We start from the raw sequence: 24,274 nt of genomic DNA on the forward strand, positions 1-24,274 counted from the left end.
CTTAAGTGAAACTTAAGTTCTCTTTTGTGGACAATTTTGAGGGACCCCGCATAGGTATGAATTTCACCCTAAATATTTTTGTGCTTCTGTATTTCTTGTTGTTTATATATTTATTGATGTGGACCATAGGAACTGCCATACTGAATCAAACCTGTGCTCCATCTAGTCCAATAACCTCTCTACAACAGTGGCCAGTACCAGATGCTTCAGAGGAAGCCTTGCATCATGCAGATGTGGGATAATCTGGCCCCCACTTTAGGTTTTTTCCTAATCCCTTATAGTTAGAAATTGACTGAAACCCTAAAGAATGAGGTTTAATATATTTTCCAAAATGTGTTAGTTTTGTGTATTATAAAACTGGATATTCTTGTTTTCCAGATAAATGTGTCCAGTCCCTTACTAGGGACTTGCTAGGTTCCTGGCCTCATTGGCATCCTGTGGTAATGAGTTCCACAGTTTAATTACACACTGTGTGAAGGTTTTGAAATTCCCACCTTTTAATTTCATTGAATGGCCCCAGTTCTTGTGTTACGGGACAAGGAGAACAGATGCTGCTGATCTACTTTCTCTATACCATTCATTATTTTATATACTTTTATCATGTCCCCTCTTGTTCATCTCCTTTCTCAAGTAAACATCCCAGTGTTTGACATCTCTTTTGAGATGAGAGTTTTTCCATGGCTGTAATCATTTTCATAGCTCTTCTCTGAACCCCCTCTAACTCTACAATATCCTTTTTTGAGTTGGAGTAACCAGTACAAACACAGTATTCCACATGAAGACTCACCATTGATTTAATTGATACAATGGCATTATAATATTTCCATATTGTTCTACATCCCATTCCTTATGTATCCTAACACCTTCTTAGTTTTTTTAGGCTGCACATTGAGCAGGGCTTTATTGAGCTGAATGCAAGTAGCTTAAAGTTTTCCCTACAGTGTGCATTACTTTGCTTTTATGAACACTGGATGTCATTAGTTGCCCATTCACCTGGTTTGGTTAGGTCCCTCTGATGTTCTCACAGTCCTCTCTGAATTTGACTAACCTATGTAATTTGTGTCATCTTCAGATTTTGCTATCTCACTGCTCTCACCCCATTTTCCAGATCATTCATAAATATATTAAACAACATAGAACCTAGTGCAGAATCTCAAGGTACTTGCTGTTAACCTTTTGTCAAAATGAAAATTTACCATTTAATCCTACTCTCCGTTTCCTGCCAGCCAGTTTTTCAATCCATGACAATATACTGTGTGTCACCCCATGACTTGCTTCTTTAGTAGCCTCTTGGGAGGGACCTTGTCAAAGATCTTTTGAAAATCTAAATAAATTGTGTCAATCAGTTCTCGTTTATCCACTACACATTGTAAGAATTCTGATAGATTAGTGAGACATGATTTCCCTTTGCAGAAACTGTGCTGGTTAGACCCTATGCTAATATGATCTTCAGGTATTTAATTATTCTATTTTTTATTATTGTGTCAGCCAGTTTATCTGGTACAACTATAAGGAATATTGGTTTGTAATTCCCTTTACTTTTAACTTGTTTTAAATACCGGCATATTTTCTTTATAGCTCTTCCCCTTAACACTTCTGTTTCTTCTGAACACTTGGATGTACCATCTGAGCCTGGTGACTTACTACTTTTTAAATTTTCAATTTTTTCCAGCACCTTTTCTTTTGATACCTCAGTGTCTTATAGTATTTCATCTATATTATGTGCACATGGAAGATGGCTGCACATGAAGAAGTCATGATATGGATGAATCGGGTGGGTGAGGCATTTGAAAACCCTTCTTAGAGGTACTTGGAGTACTATCGTACTCCACAAGGGAGATAAATCTTGTAGATGTCAGAAAGCTCGGTGTTTAAATCACTTTCTGCAAATTCTCCTGCCTGCTATAAAGATATACTTGTGTATATAGGGTAGACTAGGTCATCCAGACTCCGTAATGAATTTTTAGTCAGATAATGACACGTCTGTTGTGATCAAGACTTGTACACTCTAGTTTTCTGTCATGTGGTATGTATTATAGAGACCTGGCTGGAGGCTACTCTAGGCTCAGTTTTACATTGGCAGATATATAGTGTTCCGCTAACTTTATGCAGACAAAAAGTTAGGTGGTCACTTCTGACCACACCCTTTATGTAGAAAGTCTCACTGTATTAAATGTGGGAAGAAAGTGCGGGGAGGCTCCAGAGCATAGCCGGTGCAGTCTGTATTTGTATTTATTGCACAGTGACTTTGCAGAAGCAACACAGGCACTGGTGACTTGTAATTTCTGCTTTGTAGGGCCTCCAGCAGTGCTTTTATGTGGCATGCAGCTTGAGCAGAATTTAGCAGCACATCTTCTCATGGTGTTAAGGTACCATGAGCATCTTATACCCACTCTCTGTTATCCACATGGGATGCCTATAAAGTGGAAGATTGATTTTAAGATGGCCCTGCTGCTTTTAAATCTGTTAATAGTGTAGGCTGTGGCTGTGACTGAGACCTCCTGCTTAACCCTCATCCTTTGGTATTTGGGTTCTGACACCATTTGCTTTATAGGAAATCCATCACCCACATTACTTTGGCAAGTGAATTGTGTTTTTGCTGTGATGTTCCCTAAGGTGAGGAACTTGTTCCTTCTTGACTTTGACCTTCTCAGTCTTTGGCACCATGATACACTGAAAGCGTTTTCTTTCCCTAAAGGGGTTTATTTTGGACTTTGTCAGCCCTTACATACCAGGATATCAAACTCATTTTGTGAGTGTGTGTGGGGGGGTAAATTAAAATTTTAATTAGCGTCTGTGGCAAGTGCTTACAGGGTTAGCGCCCTATACTGTACTCAATGGAATTGCTACACAAGTCAAAGGGAAGGGTACAGTACTACTGAAGGTACAGCTGCACCCTTTATTTAGTAACTATCAAACCTTTTACATTGAATGGCTAAAGTTGGGTACTTCAAACTGTTAATTAGCCACCAAAATACTGTCAGGGACTTTATTTTCAGAGTTGCTAAGTATTTAGTAAGGTTTCAGAGTAGCAGCCGTGTTAGTCTGTATCCGCAAAAAGAACAGGAGTACTTGTGGCACCTTAGAGACTAACAAATTTATTAGAGCATAAGCTTTCGTGGGCTACTGCCCACTTCTTTGGATGCATATAGAGTGGAACATATATTGAGGAGATATATATACACACATACAGAGAGCATGAACAGGTGGGAGTTGTCTTACGAACTCTGAGAGGCCAATTAAGTAAGAGAAAAAAATTTTTTTGAAGTGATAATCAAGCTAGCCCAGTACAGACAGTTTGATAAGAAGTGTGAGAATACTTACAAGGGGAGATAGATTCAATGTTTGTAATGGCTCAGCCATTCTCAGTCCTTATTCAATCCTGAGTTGATTGTATCTAGTTTGCATATCAATTCCAGCTCAGAAGTCTCTCCTTGGAGTCTGTTTTTGAACTTAATTGGCCTCTCAGAGTTGGTAAGACAACTCCCACCTGTTCATGCTCTCTGTATGTGTGTATATATATCTCCTCAATATATGTTCCACTCTATATGCATCCGAAGAAGTGGGCAGTAGCCCACGAAAGCTTATGCGCTAATAAATTTGTTAGTCTCTAAGGTGCCACAAGTACTCCTGTTCTTTTTGTTTAGTAAGGTTAATTGTTGAATTTGGCATCACTCAGTGGAAATAATGATGCAGGGTATAGTTAGGAGCCCATCTTCTCTTTGTTTCTACAGGCTGTCTGCATATATAGGAAGGAGGAAGTCCTGTCACCTTCTTCCCTGATGGGTGTAGAAGGCATTGTCACAATGCGAAGCAGATCAGGATGCAGGGAGCACCCTCCTCACTCCGTAGGGCTCCTCATCGCTGCATTCAGGGGAATTAGCAGGTGGAGCATGTCTGATTGATACTTAGATCCAAGAGCTACATCATCTCCTCCTCCCTCCCCATTAGAGAAGTGCAGCAAGCAACTAGGCTGCAATTGAGGTCTTGGAGTAGCTCTACTGCTATTTTAAGGCCTATGAGGGCTTCCTTTCTCTCCTCACTGCGGGACTCTTCCTCCCAACCCTCCCCAACACACATTTTACAATCTCAAATCTGTAGCAGCCTGTGCACTCAAACTGTGATGAGGTTAGAGAATTAGGCACTGTATCAGGTCATATGAGGAAGGTTTCCTTTACAAGTTTACAGGATATATATGACTTGCACACAAACACCCCTACATTAAAAGAACATTATTAAGTTTGCAAAGTCAAGCACTCAAAAATTAGGAAATGCCAGAATTAAGGTTTCCTCTGAAACCTTTCAAGCTTTTTTGGTGTAATTTTGAAGGTTTTTTTTTAAAAAGAAAACTGGAAAAAAAACAATTTTCAGCATCTGGCATCATATTGACAACTGCATAGGTCATCAGCTGGCTTGGAACCTTTAGATCCACTGGAAAGACACAGGCCACTTGAGGTAACAGAGAGACTGACAGCAATCGCAACTTGCCTTCCTCTGTGTGGACCAGCACTAGAGAGGAATGAGACACTTTGCTGTAGGATTTCACAGGTATTTGCTGACAGCAGAGGACTACTGAGAATCAGAAATCATGGTTTCCATTCCAGGCTTTGGAGGAAAGAGAGTGTGCTTTATTGGGCAGAGACTCTTCTACCTGTTACATCCAAGCTTCACCCTTTCTGCCCCATTCAGGTCACTTTAATTTAGGTGTCTAAATGTGGTTTTAAGTGCCTAATTATGGGCACCTGGGTTTAAAAATGTTGGCAAAATCATTATTATTGCCAATATTATTATTAATTATTAATGAGAGTTGTAGTGCTTCCCGTGGATCAAGTACCAACTATACAACGACGGTGCACAGTGATCAGAAAGAATAATTTCTGCTGTCTCCAAGCTTTAGTTTAGTTGTTAGGTTTTGTATTCCTTTAAATGAAATTTGACCTCTATTGATTGTTTGTTTGTTTTTGTTTTTATTAAATCCTGTTTTGCAGATTAGAATCTGGACTATCATAAGGCTATGTTTAAAATTTACAATTAGTGTTGATATTGCCTATAGTAATACTAAAAATAGTCTCTGTTTGTCTGTATTTTGTTTGCCAAAAAGGAGATAATTTAGTTAGAACATTATCCTTTTTGTTTCATATTATTATTTTCTATAGTCTGTTCAAAAAAGGATTCCGTACAGCATAGTGTGTTGCTGTGCTGGTCAATATTTTTCAAATTAATGTTAATACTTGCAAATGTGATACCGTGTCAATTAATGACACCAACGGAGCAAAATGGAGAAATAGAAGTGTTCCCTGCAGTTCATGCTCTGAACAGATTAGGTGAGGACTATTTCCTGGCAATAGATCCAGCCTGATAGCTGGAACATCAGGTACATAAGTATACATAGTAGTATTATCACGGGCTGTGTAGCATGTACATCTACTGTGTAATGACCATAATACCCGGATGTGCTTCTGAAATTCCATGAAATCTGTTTCATTATTTTAAGACATCAGTGCATATTGCTCCCACTTCATTACCATTAGGAGCAAGATACCACAGGCATGCAGTTAGAATTCATCCTGGGGAGACGAATACATTTAATCCTGAATTTATCTGTTATCCAGGAAAATGTCGGCTAACCATGTATGCACTACTGTCAGAAAGATATCTGGCTCCTTAGTCCTGAGTCTGCTCTAACTTTCCCCATTTTTCAACGGATGTAACTCCGTTGACTTCGGTGGAGTTACTCCTGATTTATAGAGGAATAACAGAGCAGATTCAGGCCCCCTGCATCTGTTTATTCCCTTCAAATAATTCATTACCTAACACAATTTGCCAAAAGTCATGGACTGAAATGATTTACATAACTAAAGTGGATTTTAGTTATAGTACACTTTTGCCAAGAGAGTGTTCTAAGAGAAGGTTATTATCAGGATGGACTAGATCACTAATAAACTTTATATCAATCACATAATATGTAACAAATACTGAATCACCGGGAGGAAGAGAGAGGTTGTGCAATGTATAGTTGAAACAATGTAGATATATATTTGTATATATGGTTGTGATACAGTACATAGATGGATCTGCAGAAATCTAGACCCCAGTCAGAGGCAGATAATGGCAGGCGCATGAGTGCACACATGTGTACCCTTATTGTTTGCACCCTACTAACTGCAGAGGATTTCTAGCAAAAATAAAACAATATTTGTGAGCATAAATGAGAAGGATATAAATTCAACTCGAAATGTTTGGAGGATTGTTCAAATATGGGATTAAATATCAGTGTATTGGGGGCGTTATCCTATTGGGCTTTTTAATTATCACATTCCAAACTACTCTACAGAACACTGAGTTTGAAACTTGTTGCAGAGCTACTGCAAGTAGGCAAATATCTTTAGCTGACATTGACACTCATCAGCAACATCCCACATAGAAAATATGTATGGATTTTGAGGCCACGTGATGTAAAATGGTATTACTATAAATAAAAAGGCTTTTCCCTTCAAGACTCTAGGATTTCCCCATTGTTTTTGAATACTGTCAAATGCTTTTTCATATAAATATTCTCTGAGGTCCTTGTCAAGGTTTAGGTAGAGGGTTCTTTGTGTGACAGCAGAGTTTCATATTGGATGACTTAGTGTTTGCTGCTGACAGCTGTCCAGTTTTGACCACTGTAAAAGCAGGATGTTTTAAGAACATATTTACTCTTGACTTGCATACCAAATACTTTTTTTAAAGCACTGGAATGCCAAGCCAAACTGGACTTGCACAGTTAAGAAGTCTGGGCAATATTTTCTGAACATCCCAGAATATATTCAATAATTTTCAGGAGTAAGAACTGAATGTTCTGTACATATATCCAGGGTTATTCTCTCCTGGGACAATATTGGGGGAATATTTGGTGCAGTCTCCTGTTTTCGAAAGTCAAAAATGTCACTGTTTTTGAGCAAGGGATAAAAGTGACAGGAATGGAGAGCAACTCTATCAGGAAAAGATAAATTTCTCCCTCTCCATCCCTGATTCAGTTCTAATACTGATAAAAATATTTATACCTGCTTGTGCCTTTACACTATGAGCTGTTCTGGTCAGGATGATAATATTTGTTTTTCTGGCAGAGTTTGCAGCATCATGTACATGAAAGGGGTTACACTTGTATATCCACACAGCATGTGAATTTTATTGCAAGAGTTTGTCATTCAGGTTTCTATTAAATAATTCACTTGAAGTGTAACTTACTATGTCTCCCTTTCATTTCTTCCATCTTCTTCCTTTTCTCAACTCCACTTTGCCTTGTCTTGTTTATCTTGGCTACCTTTGCGCTCTCAGGATTGTTTTCAGTGTTTGTTGTTTTCTCTCCCTTCCTTTTGCTTTCCCTGCATGAAAGTCTCACCCTTTTTCTTCATGTTTTCAGTTTCTCCCTCCTACTGTAGACCCTTAACCTGTCTCTCCTTCCACTGCTTCTTTTTTTCTAAATATCCCTTCAGTCTTTCCCACTTTTCCTCCCCCAAATCCATTCAGCCCTCACTCATCCACTCCAGACACCAACCTGTGGTCAAGTGGATCAGGAACCCACCCCGTCATTCACCCTTGTTCAGCCATACCCACCTACCTGGATTCATTTACACATTCAGACTCAGCCACAGTAATACTGAGCATGAGAAGGGTGACAGTGGGCCTAAGAAGCCATCACACTGTGTTGGAGAGGGGGAGAGGCCCAAGGAGCTGCTCCACTATGTTGAAGCTGTGTGTAAGAGGTCTGAAAGTACATCTGGAAGGGGAAAAAACGAAACACCATGGCAGTGAGTCTCACAGCCCAGGTCAGCTGATTCAGTCCCATGCTACAAGGCTGAAAACAGCAGTGTAGACATTCTTCCTCGGCCTGGAGCCCAGGCTCACAGGCTCTGAGCCCAGGTTCCAGCTCAAATGGGAATGTCTACACTGCTATTTTTAGCCCCATAGCATGAGCCTTGCAAGCCCAAATCAGTTGTCCTGAGCTCTGAGACTTGCTGCTGTGGGGTTTCTTTTTCTTTTTTTTTTTTACAGGGTAGATGACCCCTCAGAGCCTAAGGGTCTGCTCTGCTGGCCCCATAAGTGAAGTTGGGTGGAGGAAAGCAGGATCCAAAACCCAGAAAGGGAACCCTGCCCAATTATAGGCTTCTCCTAGCAGTTCATTTGGAGAACAGTTCCTACATGTATCTGAAGCAGTGCTGAGGAGCAGGTTTGACACAACAGTACCCCAAAGCAGGTGAAGTTACTCCACTCTCTCTGAGGCCTGGTCTACACTGGGGGACGAGGGTCGATGTAAGATACGCAACTTCAGCTACGGGAATAGCGTAACTGAAGTCGACATATCTTATTTCAACTTACCTCCTGTCCTCACGGCGCGGGATCGACGGCTGCGGCTCCCCCTTCGACTCCGCTACTGCCGCTTGCCCTGGTGGAGTTGCGGAGTCAACAGGAGCGCGTTCGGGGATCGATATATCGCGAGACGCGATATATCGATCCCCGATAGATCGATCGCTACCCGCCGATCCGGCGGGTAGTCTGGACGTACCCTGAGAGATAGAGAGAGAGAGAGCAGGCTGAACCTGCAGCCAGTGCAGGGACCCTCCAGGCAGCCAAGTCAGGGTCTTTCTCTCTCTGGTCACATTTCAGATTCACATTTTTTTCCATTCAGCATCTTTTAGTGTATCAGTGGAATACAGAAAAAGACTACACACTTATGTCTTGCCAGCAAAAATAATTCATTTGACAGTTCTTTTAGTTCACATATTTTGCCTTTTGATGCAAGAAGATATTTATGAGTTTAACAATGGTATGTTCAGTGGGATTAAAGACCTATTATTGGTGTGTGCATTTTAGGATATAAAAACGATGTGTGTAGTCTCATTGTTGTCATGGATGTCAGTTTTGTCGCTCTCGGATCTACTCTCCTGAGATGTAGCTCTTTCACCAACAGAAGTTAATCCAATAAAAGATATTATTTCCCCACCTTGTCTCTCATGTGTCTCTATTCACACCCTAAAAAATGTCCCTTATGGTAGCTTTTAACTGTAAATGAAGCACTTTCCCATTCAGTTTTAATCTTCAGATCACCTTTATTACATACTTTAATTTTTCTTTTTTAAAGGAGAAATCATGCCTGCAAATGGTCATAAAAGAACTTAGATTTTCCTCACTATTTTCTGAGCATCACAATGCAACAGTAGTCCAACTGATTTAGTCCCCAAACTTACAAACACACTTAGCAAAATAATAATGTTTGTGTTTCGGTCTACTGGGTTGGGGTCTGGAAAATCTATTAATGTGTGCCACACGTTTGAAGAAAACCTTCTGCATGTGAAGCAATATTTTTTTTTCCTGAATCTGCAGGCAGATAGCTCTAGCTCTGCTGGAGTTGCTCTTAGATTTTCCTAGCAGGGAAATTTACAAGACTGGTGAATTTGTCTGCTGCTATCCATAGATCTATGGGTGGCCTTGAAATTGAAAGGAAAGATGTTGCTATCACTTTGCTGCTCATTGGGTAAGCTAAAGCAGAGGGAGGCACTGGAGCTGTTTACCAGAAAGGAGGATCCAAAGAAAGATGGAGGCTAGTGGTACACTTCTCCTACTCACCTCTGTGCATCCAGAGACAAAGGGATAGGTAAACTAGCAAAGATCTCCCTGGTTAGAATATCTTCTTTCCAGCATCCAGATGGGGACAGGTTTTGTTCCCCTCCCTCATCTCCCCCCAAAAATTTATCAGACATCTACTAGATCCCCAGGCAGAGTCCAAAAACTGCACCCTGATAGGAATTACAGCATCCTTCCCTTCTTTGGCAAGGTTGTTACTAGAGCATTTTGCCCTTGTGCCTCAAAACACTTGACCTGGTAATAATTGGGGGACTCTAACTACCCAGACATCTGTTGGAAACAATACGGCAAAACAAAACATTTCCAATAAGTTCTTAGAATGCATTGGGGGCAACTTTTGGTTTCAGAAAGTGGAGGAAGTAATCAGAAGAGCAGCCATTTCAGTCTTAATTCTGACCAAGAGGGAGGAATTGATTGTGAATCGGAAGATGGAAGGCAATTTGGGTAAATGAAACGATTAGTTTCATGATTCTGGGGAAAGAAATGAGTGAGAGCAGCAGAATAAGGACAGTGGACTTCACAAAACTAGATTTAAAGTCAGAGAACTTGTAGGTAAGATCCCAAAGGAAGAAAAACTAAGGGATAAAAGAGTTCAGGAGAGCTGGCAGTTTCTCAAGGAACAATATTAAAGGCACAACAGCAAACTATCCCAGTGTGAAGGAAAGATAGGAATAATTATAAGAGGTCAATATGGCTCCATTGGGAGTACTTTCATGATCTGAAAATTTAAAAGGGATCCTACAAAAAGTGGAAACATGGACAAATTGTGAAGGAGGAGTACAAAAGAATAGCACAGTCATTTAGGGACAACATTGTAAAGGCAAAGCACAAAATGCGTTACTCCTAAGAGGGACATAATAGGCAATATGGTGTTTTTTTAACACACTAGGAGCAACAGAAAGACAAAGGAAAGGATAGGCCCTCTACTTAGGGGGGAAAGAAGAGCTAATAACTAATGACAGCAAGAAGGCTAAGGTGTTTAATGTCTATTTTGCTTCAGTCTTCACTAAAAACGTTAATGGTGACCAGATACTCAACACAATTAATATTAACAAGAGGGAAGGAATGCAAGCCAAAAGAGGGAAAGAACAGATTAAAGAATATGTAGGTAAATTAGATGTATTTAAGTCAGCAGGGCCTGGAAAAACACTGGAACAAATTATTAAACAATCAGTTTGTAAGCACCTAGAGGATAATAGGGTTATAAGGAATAGCCAGCATGGATTTGCCAAGAACAAGTCACGCCAAGCCAAACTTCTTTCTTTCTTTGACAGGGTTACTGCCTTAGTGGATGGGGGAGAAGCAGTAGATGGAATATATCATGATTTTAGTAAGGCTATTGGCACATTCTCAGAAGCAAAGTAGGGAAATGTGGTCTAGATGAAATTACTATAAGGTAGGTGTGGCGCTGTATAAAAGAAAGATGACCATGTTTACTCTAAGGAATAACCACTGATGTATTACCACTATTGCACAATTGTGATAAATCTTATACAAAGTATGCCTTGTAAGGTATCATTGGAAAAGTTGAACAATGTTGTCCTGTTTATATGCATGTATTATCATTGTATATGAAGTTATGAATCTTAGCTATGTGTTTGTATCTCAAACATGTTGTGTTTCTGGGTAACACCCACAACACAGATTTACATCAAGACCAGCTAGCCATGGTTGATGGGCCATTAAGGAGAATCAACTTTTCCAATGGGCCCCTCCCAAGGATGCCTCAAAGAGCATATGGACAACGGAGGCCCGGTGACTTAGCAGGGCATGTAGAACACATGATCGCTGACTCCATGTTTGAGACAGTAACTTTCTATGCACATGGGCTGAGCGTATAAATTGGAGACAGTGACATCACTTTCTTGCCTCTTTCCTGCTGCATAACTTTGGACTATGATTTCATACAAAGGGAAGCTTTGAACCATGGACTGAGACCCCAGAGAGACTTACTATAAGCTGGCAGATTTAACATCACTGCTATTATCCTGATCTACAAACTCCAAAATCAACTGTAATGTATATCAGTGGCTCTCAACCTTTCCAGACAACTGTATCCCTTTTAGGAGTCTGATTTGTCTTGTGTATCCCCAAGTTACACATCACTTAAAAACTGCTTGTTTACAAAATCAGACATAAAAATTCAAAATATCACAGCACATTATTGCTAAAAAATTGCTTATGTTCTCATTTTTATCATGTAATTATAAAATAAATCAATTGGAATATAAATATTGTACTTACATTTCAGAGTATAATATATAGAGCAGTATAAACAAGTCATTGTATGAAATTTGAGTTTGTACTGACTTTGCTAGCCTTTTCTATAGCCTATTGTAAAACTAGGCAAATATCTAGATGAGTTGATGTACCCCTTGAAAGATGTCCGTGTATCCCCAAGGGTACATGTACCCCTGGTTGAGAACCACTGATGTATATGATTCATTTTAACCTTTTAATAACTCTCTTCCCTTTTTAAGTTTAGTTTACTGAAGGATTGGCTACCAACGTGGTTTTTGGATGAGATCCTGAAGTTGTACATATATTGACCTGGGGTGGGTATCTGGTTCTTTAGAACTGGAAGAACCTAAAATACGTGATTTCTGATTTTAATAATCAAGTAACACAGAAGACTGGTTTGTCTGGGTGGTGAATGAGGGTCTAGAGAGCCTGAAGGAGACTGTCTGTGGCTTCATAATAACTAGTATAGTATTTTGGAAGCGCACATTTGTTATTGATTTGGTAAAATCTTATGATAGTGTATACCACGAGTGTGGGGTATATACCTGGTATTCTGGCAGTCTGACCTGAGATTGGAGCTCTTAGCTGTGTCCCATAACAGGCAGTGTTTGATGTAGTCTTGGCAGGATATGCATTACCTCAGGTCAATTGGATTTCGGATCAGAACCCCACGCTATCCAAAATTTAAATTTGATATTGAGAGTTTTAAGGGTTAAAGATTAGTGACCATGAATCAGTCACAATCCTATGAGGCTATGAACACAAAAAAACTTCAAAAATATGTAAAGATAAGAAAATAGCCCTTAGAGGGGACATCTCAGATCAGGAGATGAGAGATTTGCTCATGGAATGTGATTAAAAGGCAGCAGAAGAAACAATCCAAATGCAGACAATGGCAGACAAGTGGCCTCTTGAGCATGAAGAAAAAATGACAGACCTTTGATTGAGGGAGAAGCAAGCAAGCGATCACTCAGATGGAGAAGGAAGCTGAGGAGAGAGCCAAGGAAGCTCATAAAAGGCACCTGGAATAGCTGCAAGCCAAGAAAGAAGCACATCAAAAGCAGGGAGAAGCTAACGAGCTGAAACTCCGAGTTCTAGACAAGCAGAAGGAATAGCTGCCACATCCTAGAATTCCATCTCCTTTCAACAACAGAGACTGGAATAAAGTCTGTCCAATTTATAAAGAATCTGAATGTCTTGAAGAATTTGTTTCCACCTTTGAGCGTCTGTGTGATATCCTCAAAATTCCAGAAGACCAATTCGGTCCTGTTAACCAAATTGACTTGTAAACGAAGCACAGGCTTTGGATTATAAAAAGTTTAAAGAAACGGTATTGAAGATGTTTAAAATCACTTCTGAGTTTTATAGGTTGAAATTTAGAAATCTTAAGATGTTTGATAATGTTACTTACATGGAATGCACCCATACACTGCTTGGTTATCTTAAGAAGTGGGTCATGAGAGGAGAAGCATATGATGACTTTGGTAATTAAATTTAATTACTCTAGAGCAATTGTTAAACTTAGCTCCTGAGGAAGTCCAGGCAACAATCTGTGATAAGAGGGCCTGCAGGGGACATAATAAATAGTATAGTGTTTTGGAAGAACCCATTTGTTACTGGCTGACCTGAAATAGGAGCTCTTGGTTGTGTCCCATACCAGGCAGCGTGACAGTGGGTGCACAACTGGTTGAAAGACCATACTTGAAGACCAGAAGTTATCAATGGTTCACTGTCAAACTGTTAGGGTGTATCTAGTGGGGTTCCATAGGGGTCAGTCCTGAGTCCAGTACAATTCAATATTTTCATGAATGACTTGGATAATGGAGAATATGCTTATAAAATTAGCAGATAACAGCAAGCTATGAGGATTGCAAGGTCTTTGGAACACAGGATTAGAATTCAAAATTACCTTTGACAAATTGGAGAATTGGTTTGAACTCAACAAGATGGAATTCAATAAAGACAAGTGCAAAGTACTTCACTTAGGAAGGAAAAATCAAACGCACAACTACAAAACTGGGAATAACTGGCTACATGGTACTACTGCTGAAAAAGATCTGGGGGTTATAGTGGATCACAAATTGAATATGAGTCAACAAGGTGATGCAGTTGCAAAAAAGGCTAATATTCTGGGGAGTATTAACAAGAGTGTTGTATGTAAGACATGGAAGGTAATTGTCCCACTCTACTTGGCACTGATGAGGCCTCAGTTGGAGTACTGTGTCCTGTTCTGGGAGTCACACTTCAGGAAAGATATGAACAAATTGGAGAAAGTTCAGAGAAGAGCAACAAAAATGATAAAACATTTAGAAAACCTGACCTATGAGGAAAGGTTAAAAAAACTGGGCATGTTTAGTCTTGAGAAAGGAAGACTGAGGGGGGGACCTGAAGACAGTCTTCAGATATGGGATAACCTGTTATAAAGAGGACTATGATCAATTTTTCTCCTTCTCCTTGGAGGTAGGACAAGAAATAATGGATTTAATATGCATCAAGGGAGATTTAGGTTAGATATTAGGAACAAATTTAACAATAAAGATACTTAAACACTGGAATAGGCTTCCAACGAAAACCTCATCATTGGAGGTTTTTAAGGTTGTACAAGCACTTGTCAGGGATGGTCTAGGTTTACTTAGTCCTACCTCAGCACAGAGGACTGGACTACATGACCTCTCGAGGTCCATTCCAGCCCTACATTTCTATGACGCTATAGTCTTCTGGCCAGTTGGTGTCTGATACATTTTGAGAAACCTGTGTTAGATAGTTATGAATGCTTATTCACTAGTGTGTCCTGTAAGATGTTCTCTATAGACATATCTAAAAATGGTGTGTATGTGGTGGTTTTAAAGATAAAAAACAAACAAGGTACTGTCACACAGATGTGAAGAGATATTGCTTTTCTTATCTTCAAGTTATATTCTCAGATTTGATCCACAGGGCTTTAGCCATGAAACTCCCATTAACATTGATGGGAAATAAGTATGGCTCAGACTGAGTCTCTTCTTCCCTCCATATTTGGTTATAATAATGCTACTTTCCATGTACACAGTGCATGAGATCCAGTAATCTCAAAGTGATTTACAAAGATGGGTATTATTTGCTCCCATTTTACAGGTAAGGGAAACTGAGGCACTGAGCGGTTAAGAGAGCGGCTCCCACAGCGAGCAAATTACTGAATTAGGAATGAAAACCCTGTCTCCTGAGTCCTAGTCCCTTTCCCTTATCACTAGACCATGTTGCTTCCCTTTATGCTACAATGGTTTATGCCACCTAATAAATTCCACGTGGGCACCAGTTCTTAAGTGTGGTTATTAGGGACTTTAAAGAATAATTTAGTTGTTTAAAATAAATGATAAAGGGAGTTTTCAGATACATTTAAATTGGCCAGAACATTGGATCAAATCTTGTAGGTTGCTTCTCCTCAGCCCTGGCTGTCCAGCTGAAAGATAAAGATCAAAAATCAAAGAAAATTAGTATCTATGGTTTAAAAAAAGTACATTTAATCTGAGATTTTCAGACGAGCCTCAGGGAGTTGTTTAGAGATGAACACCTTGCTTCCTTTTGAAATTCCCAGCATAGGTGCCAGATTGACAGCCCAGGGATAGTAGCAGTGCAGTGTGTCTCAGTCTTGAATTAAAGGAGCCCCTCTAGAAGTGAGATAGCAGTTCAGTCTACGTATCTATTCTACCGTGGTTTCTGTGCTTGAGACTACCAACAAAGTTGTAATTGGGACATCTGTCTGCTAAGAACTGAAATCAGAGCCCCAAGTCTTTCTATACCGGCTCTACAGTAGCCATGACCAGTCAGTAACAACATTGAATGATGTCGAGATGGAAAGCTGAATGTCCCATTTCCAGTCCCCTACTTAATCATTAAAGAGTTTTAAAAGAGCTCTTTGGCTATGGCCAGAAAATAACTACAGTGGGCCAAATATTCAAAATTTGTTCCTAAATCAGTGCCTTCAAGTTTTGTGCCCTGAGAAGTGGCATTTTAGGTAACTCAAGTTGCTATCACTTGCAGGAAATGGCAGGAAGTAATTTAGAAGCCAGGTTGAGGCCACTTTGAAAACTCGTCCCATTTTTTTTCATATTTTGCTTCAGATTTCTCTCTAGTCCAAATACTGCATATTTTGTGGCCATTTATATTTCTCTTTAGAACCAAATATCCTTCCTTACTTCCACTTCATATTCTTATTCAGAATGCTATTTTACTGTGTTGACTTCTCTTTTTTCCTTGAGAGAATGTCCACTCAGACTCCGTTACACAAACAGTTTTCTGTGGGCTGTATCCTCCATTCCTACAAAAAATATGTGGAAATATCCAAAGTTGATCTACTTGGAAATATCTATGAAATCTTTCAGTCTTGAGGGTGGATCCAGACAGAGTGGGAAAGTGAGGACTTCCAAATGTAGAGAGACAGAGGATATACGTAACAAGGCAAATGCCTATGGTTCTTGGTCTATTTGTGCTTCTTCCTCACTCTCTGCCAACTTCAAGACTGATGTCCTTGTGTAGGGTGACCAGACAGCAAATGTGAAAAATCGGGACAGGGGGTGGTGGGTAATAAGAACCTATATAAGAAAAAGACCCAAAAATCAGCACTGTCCCTATAAAATCGGGACATCTGGTCACCCTATCCCTGTGTCACTGTTATTGACTGGCCACCCCATTTACCGGGCTCCTGTTCATGGAAAATGTGGAGGAGGAGGAGTTACTGTTGTTGGGAATAGTCTTAAATTGTGTTGTTTTCCACAGCACAAGGTACAGCTATTGGAGAAGTGCACACACACTTCAGAACCGCTGCACACACCTCCACCCCAATGGCCAGATTGTGAGTGGTGTGAAGTGGCCTGTACCAAGTCTGTGGTAAGAGGGAAATGCGACTGCATGAGCCACCTTTCCCCTCTGCCTCTTGCCTTATCCTCATGTGAGCCTTTTTTTCCCTTCTGCACACCACACAATAGATAGGAGCATGTTGCCCTGTAGGCATAATTGGATATGCTGCTTGTTTCCCCATAGCTCCCAAACCATCATTCCAAATCCTTGAATAATGACCATTGGCCACAAAGCTATGTGTATTTTTGTATAGCATATGTCAAAGTGTTTTCCCCAATAACACTTACCACTTTTTCACCACTATGAAATTCATCCCATGTTGTGTGTTTGCTATAAATACACAAGTCAGCTGTACTTCTATCCTTTTTGTCAACATTAAAATTCCCTTGTTCTATGTTTAGCATGAATAATTACCAAACCATTTGCAATTAGAACTTTAGGATGTGACCTCACATCAATTTATTCCTTCCCCTCTTTCTGTATTTAATATATTTCAGATACGGAAAATACCAAATCTTTGTCCTTTTTATTTTGATGTTTATCAGTAATGGAAACATTCCAAAACAATCAGCCAAATACCTATGCTTTGTTCATTTATTGCCTTCTGTGAAGATAAATTGACTGTACTCAACTCTCTTCAGCATTTTTCTTCACCTAGATATTATTGCCTTGTGCAGCCACCCCAAGGTGACTGTTATCACTTAATTAAATCCTTGCACGCTGGGAAGAAAAAACAACATTGTTCGTTCATAACCCCAAGGAGGGTTTTTTTTAAAGCCACTAAGCTTTTCCCCTGTTTTATTAACTTATTCCTGGCTACAACAAGACATACTTTGTTGATGAGCAAAAGGTTGTATTAGCTTTTTATTTTCTGGAGAAACTTATCTATTCTCTGGGGGGGAAAAGAGTGTGGACATTACAACAAAGAAAAAAAAGGGATCTCGCCAAGCCTTGCAATTCTAGTAAAGGTCTCTGTAAACATCAAGCAAGTAAAGAGAAACATGGGAGTAGTAGGGAGGAAATGAGAAAATAAAATGCAAACATAAAATTGGATCAAGACAAAAAGTAAGATGACGTGTATATACACAGGGAAAACTATTGCAGAGCTAAGGGAAAATTGGCATAAAGAACAGCTCTTTTGAAGAAGGAAGATATATCAGTGCTCTTTATGTTACTGTCTAGAGCAGCATCTTTTTATTAACCTCTTGGTTAATGTGATCTCTCTGTACATTGATTTTAGACTGCACAAGACTGAGAACTCGCTTTTACCTTTGTGTTACTCTTACATGGTTCATAATCCTGGGCTCCCACATACTTGAAAACTGTAAGAGGAAATATCACAGATGAGCCATTCATTAGATGCACGAGACCCATGATCTGCTTTTATGTTGTTTTAAGCACAGTACTTGATATCGGAAAGTTCACTTGAAGTGAATTGCCAGCATACGTACAGCGATTTAGGTGTCTTTTAGCTCATTTCTAGTCCATTAAACTAAGGGCCAGAAAATAGGTTTATCTATTCTAAAATTTGGGCTCAAGCAAGAATACATATTTGTTCATGATGCTAAATCATTTGGCCACCTGCTGTGTTCAACAACATAGTAAATGCTATTTAAAATATTTGCAAAAGCAGTTTATGCTGTGATGTATGGAAAGCATTGCATTCTAGTGTGTAACAGGAAACAGATTTTAAATAGTTGGATAATTAAGATTTTTGAAATATTATCGTTTGTTACATGTAGACTATACTTGTAGTGGTTCATAGACAGTTCTACATATTTGTGTAGAATATTGATAGTTTCTCTTAATCTGATCCAAATCCTCCTGCACTGCATAGTCTGTACCAAAATTCACACGATGGAAATCCCAGTTTACAAAGGAGTTTCAGCATTCCTACTTCTGTGCATTTAGGGTCTTCTCCAAAGCCTACTGAAGTAATCGGAATCAGATCGATAATATTTTCCAAGTCACCAGCAAAATTACTAGTACTTTTATTGGTCAAATACTAGTACATAATGCTTACATAACAAGTGTCATCTGTGGCTCTTGAGACAGATTATCAGGATGTATGTACAGGTCTGCAGTCTCCAAAGTGCTAATTTAACAACATTTATGTGGTTTAATTTCCTTTTTTTAAAATAGTGATAACACAAATCTCTCATGGACTCTAAGAGTTCTTCCAACTCTGTGTTGTCTGCGTCTGCCACCGCTGGGTTTTCACCAATATTCTGTTTTTACCTTTTATGTCCAGTTCGCCACTCCAGGTCAATGGGGGCTGCGGGAAGTGGCGCGGGCCGAGGGATGTGCTGGACGCCTTTCCCACAGCCCCCATTGGCCTAGAGCGGTGAACCGCGGTCAGTGGGAGCCGCGATCGGCCAAACCTGCAGGGGTTTGGCCAGGCCAGGACCGCCAGGGGCTTTCTCTGAACAAGCGGTGGACCGGCTTTGAGAAGCACTGGGGTAGGGAGAAAGGGAAGTTTCTAGAAGGCAACAGTGGGTCAGACCAATGGTCCATCTAGCCTAGTATCCTATCTTCCAATAGTGGCTGATGCCAGATGCTTCAGAGGGAATGAACAGAACAGGGCAATTTATTGAGTGATCCATCCCCTGTCATCCACTCCCAGCTTCTGGTAGTCAGAGGTCATGGGTCACCCAGAGCATGGGATTGTGTCCCTGACCATCTTGGCTTATAGCCACTGATGGACCTGTCCTCCATGAACTTATCTAATTCTTTTTTTTTAATCCAGTTATACTTTTGATGTTCACAACAACCCATGGCAACAAATTCCTCGGGTTGACTGTGTTGTGTGAAGAAGTACTCCCTTGTATTTATTTTAAACCTGCTACCTATTAATTTCTTTGGTGACCCCTGGTTCTTGTGTCATGTGAAGGGGTAAATAACATGTTCTTATTCACTTTCTCCATACCATTCATGATTTGATAGACCGCTATCATCTCTCCCCTCAGTCATCTCTTTTCAAGCTATACAGTCTCAGTCTTTTCCATCTCGCCTTATATGGAAGCGGTTCCATACCCCTAATCATTTTTGTTGCCCTTCTCTGAACTTTTTTCAATTCTAATATATCTTTTTAGAGATGGGGCAACCAGAACTGCACACAGTATTCAAGGTATGGGTGTACCATGGATGTATATAGTGGCATTATGACATTTTCTGTTTTATTATCTATTTCTTTCCTAATGGTTCCTAACATTTTGTTAGCTTTTTTGTCTGCCACTACATATTGAGCAGATGTTTTCAGAGAACTATCCACAGTGACATCAAGATCTCTATCTTCAGTGGTAACAGCTAATTTAGACCCCATCATTTTCTATGTATAGTTGTTTTCCAATGTGCATTACTTTGCATATATCAACATTGAATTTCATCTGCCATTTTGTTGCCCAGTCACCCAGTTTAGTAAGATCTCTTTATAACTCTTCACAGTCAACTTTGGACTTAATTATTGAATAATTTTGTATCATCTGAAAAGTTTGCCATCTCACAGTTTACCCCATTTTCCACATCATTTATGAATATGTTGAACGGTACTGTTCCCATCTTTCTCCATTCTGAAAACTGGCCATTTATTTCTACCCTTTGTTTCCTATCTTTTAACCAGTTACTGATCCAGGAGAGGACCTTCCCTCTTATCCCATGACTGCCTTCTTTCCTTAAGAGCCTATGATGAGGCCTTCTGAAAGTCCAAGTACATTGTATTCACTAGCTCACCCTTGTCCACATGTTTGCTGACCCCCTCAAAGAATTCCCTTTCCAAAAGCCATGTTGACTCTTCCACAACATATTTTGTTCAGCTAAGTGCCCAATAATTCTGTTCTTTACTATACTTTCAACCAGTTTTTCTGGTACTGAAGTTAGGCTTACTGGTCTGTAATTGCCAGGCTTGCCCCTGAAGCCTTTTTAAAAAATCAGCATTACATTAGCTATCCTCCAGTCATCTAGTGCAGAGGCTGATTTAAGCAATAAGTTACATACCGCAGTTAGTAGTCTTGCAATTTCATATTTGAGTTCCTTCAGAACTCTTGGATGAATACCATCTGGTCCTGGTGAGCTATTACCACCTCTATTGACACCAAAGTCTGGGACAGTTCCTCAGATTTATCACCTAAAAAGAATAGCTCAGGTGTGGGAATCTCCCTCATATCCTCTGCACTGAAGACCAATGCAAAGAATTCATTTAGCTTCTCTGCAATGGCCTTGTCTTCCTTGAGTACTCCTTTAGCACCTCAATCGTCCAGTGGATAGAGGAAGGATAGAACCTAACAATAACAATGTGTGTTTACCAATGTATATTTAAGGCATTATGGTTAGAAGAACTGATGTGCAGAATTGTTCCTTAGTTATCGTTAGTTGGCACTGAATCCACAGAAAAGAAGTATCACATTTTGGGGAGAAGGGAAAGAATTGCAATGCGTAGATCCTTGACACCATAGAGTAAAGATGTTTCATCAAGATCTCTTTGGGGAGAGGCTTTAAGCTGCAGATTTGTTACAAATTGCATTGTAATGGCTAATAAGAGTTTGGAGCAATCCTGTCAATTTTTACTTGGGTTGAAGGACACAATGCACAGATTATTAATATGTACAATAGCATTAAGAGCTGTTGTGTCAAGACTTATTTGGAGCTCTTTAGCTAATACTGAGTGTGGTTATTGGTACGCCAGACACCTCCTGTATTCTATTGTGTCATGAAAGTCTTGAGCACTCTTCGATGCACAAGTTATTGATACAATACACTGCAATTGCTTCAGGATGCCCTTAAGAGGATATCATAACAGTGGAGTTTCCACACATGCATCCTAATCCCCCTGTGGTAAAAATCCATAGGAAATTTTTCACATAGTTTTGTGCATGCACATAAGCTACATTTCTAAATAGACAAATTGTATATTGTTCCTGCATTGAGACCTTGTATTCCAAATTTCTGCCTGTAGTGTGTATGTATATGTATGTGTGTGTGTGTCTAGATATGTAATATATGTTGGACAAATTGTCTCATACACACACGAAAATAGGATTCTGTAGTAGAAATGCAAACAGATCCTTAATTATAGCACCACTTGCGGTTGCCACTATGGTATTTGAGCAAAAAGAGCATAAACCCTTCTGCAGAGAAAGAGCTGTTCTGTACTGTTAGCTGATATGCTTGAATTTATGCAAGTATGTTAGTAAACAGTAAAATCCATACTTATCTTTACATACCCAGGCATTAAATAGTTGGTGGGGAGCAGCATTCCTCACAGCCTAGAATGGGATTTGATTCCTGTTGACAGCAGAGCTATATACTGTCTTCTCACCTGGTCTCATATTCCAGCTGTGAAACAGAAGTGGAAGGTCAATGTAGCAGCGCAGTGCTGTAGTGGTAAACTGAGTTGTTATCCTGAAATCATTCAGGACCAGGCTTCAGATTCCATCAGAATAATTGATTTTCCCATAAGTGGGCATTCCTTCTTTGTGTGGAATATACTTCAGGAGTGAAGCACTGCAGCCTCAAAATACTTCAAGAATGCACTGAAAACCAATATAGAGATATCGGGTTTACAATGTAGAACACAGAAAGATTGGATAATTCCTTAGGGATAAGATTCTGAAACATTCCTATTAAATTAGATCCCAACTGATTTCCAGAAATAAACTGTTTGTTTTCTGCTAATATGGTTGCATTCACAGTACTTCTCTATCCAGAACTATTAATTATACTAAAGATTGAAGGGATAAATAGCAAGAGTACCAAAGAACAACTTCAGAATCCTTTCCCCAAGTGGAAATTTAGGTTTCAGTTTGTCCAAACCAAATTTTCCAAATTAAACTTTCAATAGCTGGCAGACTCAGATTCAAGATGGATCAGAGTCATTCCTAGGCTGAGAACCACAGGTGTATTGGGGGAGATTGTCAGTGCTCGTTACAGCTCTGATTCTGTGGGTTGGCATGTGCCAGCCCATGAGTGAGTTACAGGAGGACGGAGGCTGCTCTAATTTATGCCAGCAGCGCATGGGTCCTAAGGAATTGATGGAGTGGATCTCTGTGGTGCTGCTCCCCCTCCGTGCCTGGATAGAAGGGGTGACAGTCAGGGCCGACGAGGGGGAAGGGAAGCCGGTACAAATTACCGGGGCCCGGCTTCCCCTCCCTGCCCCCCCTCCCCCCGCCCCCCGTTGGCCCTGTTTAGCCGGTCTGCCCTTGCTGGGGGGCCCGAAAAATTTTTCACCAGGGCCCAAACCCGCTCTCGGTGGCCCTGGTGACAGTTGGTACAGGAATCCGTTCTGCCAACTTAATGCCAGCTAAAAGATGGAGGAATTCTCAGCGGTTGTTACAGCCAGTTTCTGGCTTTTGTGCACCACTCATTGAGATTGGAGGGAAGGAGCTGGCCTGATATTTTTATATTTCACATTTTCAGAGACATTCTTAACATCGTGCTATTTTAACATGTCTTACAAAGAGCACATATCGGTATAATGCATCAGACAAAGAACATACTTCATTTCTTCACTGAGATCTATTTCAGGTATCAATATTGTCCTTTAATAAATGTAATACATTACACAGTCAGGCTCTAATCCTACAATTCACTGTGCACAGGCACAGCACTGCACCTGTGTAGAGTCCTGTTGATATTAATGGGGCTCATGTGCAGTGAATTGCAGGATACAGGCCTAATTCTAGCTAGCTAGGTACTTTCAGGGTCCCTATTACTATATGATCTGAGTACTTCTTCAGTAGAAATGTTATTTTAGCAATATAACCACCTGTGTAATGAAGGTTCCTCCATGTGATTATTTTACCCACCTTTACTGGTTGATCCTATTACTTTGTGCTGAACATGCTGCGAACACATTTAAATATATCTATAGCTATAGCTATATCCTGGACTTGGAACAGACACGCGCACACTGTACCTATAAAGATTTTTTTGGTTAAAATTAGGGTTGCCAACTGTCTAATCACACAAACTCCACCACCCTTGCCCTGTCCTCTTCTCTGCCCCTTCCCCAAGACCATGCCCCTATTCTGCACCTTCTTCAAGGCCCCCCCCCCGCTCACTCCAGCCCTCTCCCTCCGTCGCTCGCTCTCCCCCACCCTCACTCACTTTCACCAGGCCGGGACAGGGATGCAGGAGGGGGTGAGGGGTGCAGGCTCTGGGAGGGATGGGTGCGGGAGGGGAATCAGGGATGGGGCAGGTGGTTGAGGTGTGGGATGGGGTTCGGGGTGCGGACTCTGGGTGGGAGTTTGGGTGCAGGAGGGGGCTTGGGGTACAGGCTCCGGCCGGGCGGCGCTCACCTCAGGCGCTCCTGGAAGTGACCGGCATGTCCAGCTCCTAGGCTCAGGGGCAGCCAGGCTGCTCTGCGTGCTGCCCCTGCCTGCAGGCACTGCCCTCGCAGCTCCCATTGGCCGCAGTTCCCCGTTCCCAGCCAATAGGAGCTGCATAGTTGGTGCTCTGGGCTGGGGCAGCACACGGAGACCCCTGGCCGGCGCGGACATGCCGGCCACTTCCAGGAGCAGCATGGAGTCAGGACAGGTAGGGAGCCTGTCTTAGTCCCGCTGCGCCACCAGACTTTTAG

General features: G+C 40.6%; 1 protein-coding gene across 11 annotated transcripts in view; it reads left to right on the plus strand.

Annotated features, from left to right (window-relative positions):
- NPAS3 (neuronal PAS domain protein 3) overlaps window positions 1-24,274 on the plus strand; it is an 801,528-nt gene that overhangs the window by 516,221 nt on the left and 261,033 nt on the right. For 6 of the 11 annotated variants that reach the window (XM_065595453.1, XM_065595454.1, XM_065595455.1 and 3 more), the window contains one exon: window positions 16,621-16,731. The exons of the other annotated variants lie outside the window; for them this stretch is intronic. In XM_065595453.1, coding sequence (XP_065451525.1) covers window positions 16,621-16,731 — 111 coding nt within the window. The remainder of the gene's footprint in view (window positions 1-16,620; window positions 16,732-24,274) is intronic. 11 annotated transcript variants of the gene reach the window in all.

Source organism: Chrysemys picta, chromosome 4 (genome assembly GCF_011386835.1).
Source record: "Chrysemys picta bellii isolate R12L10 chromosome 4, ASM1138683v2, whole genome shotgun sequence".
In the NCBI taxonomy this organism is placed as follows: Eukaryota; Metazoa; Chordata; order Testudines; family Emydidae; genus Chrysemys; species Chrysemys picta.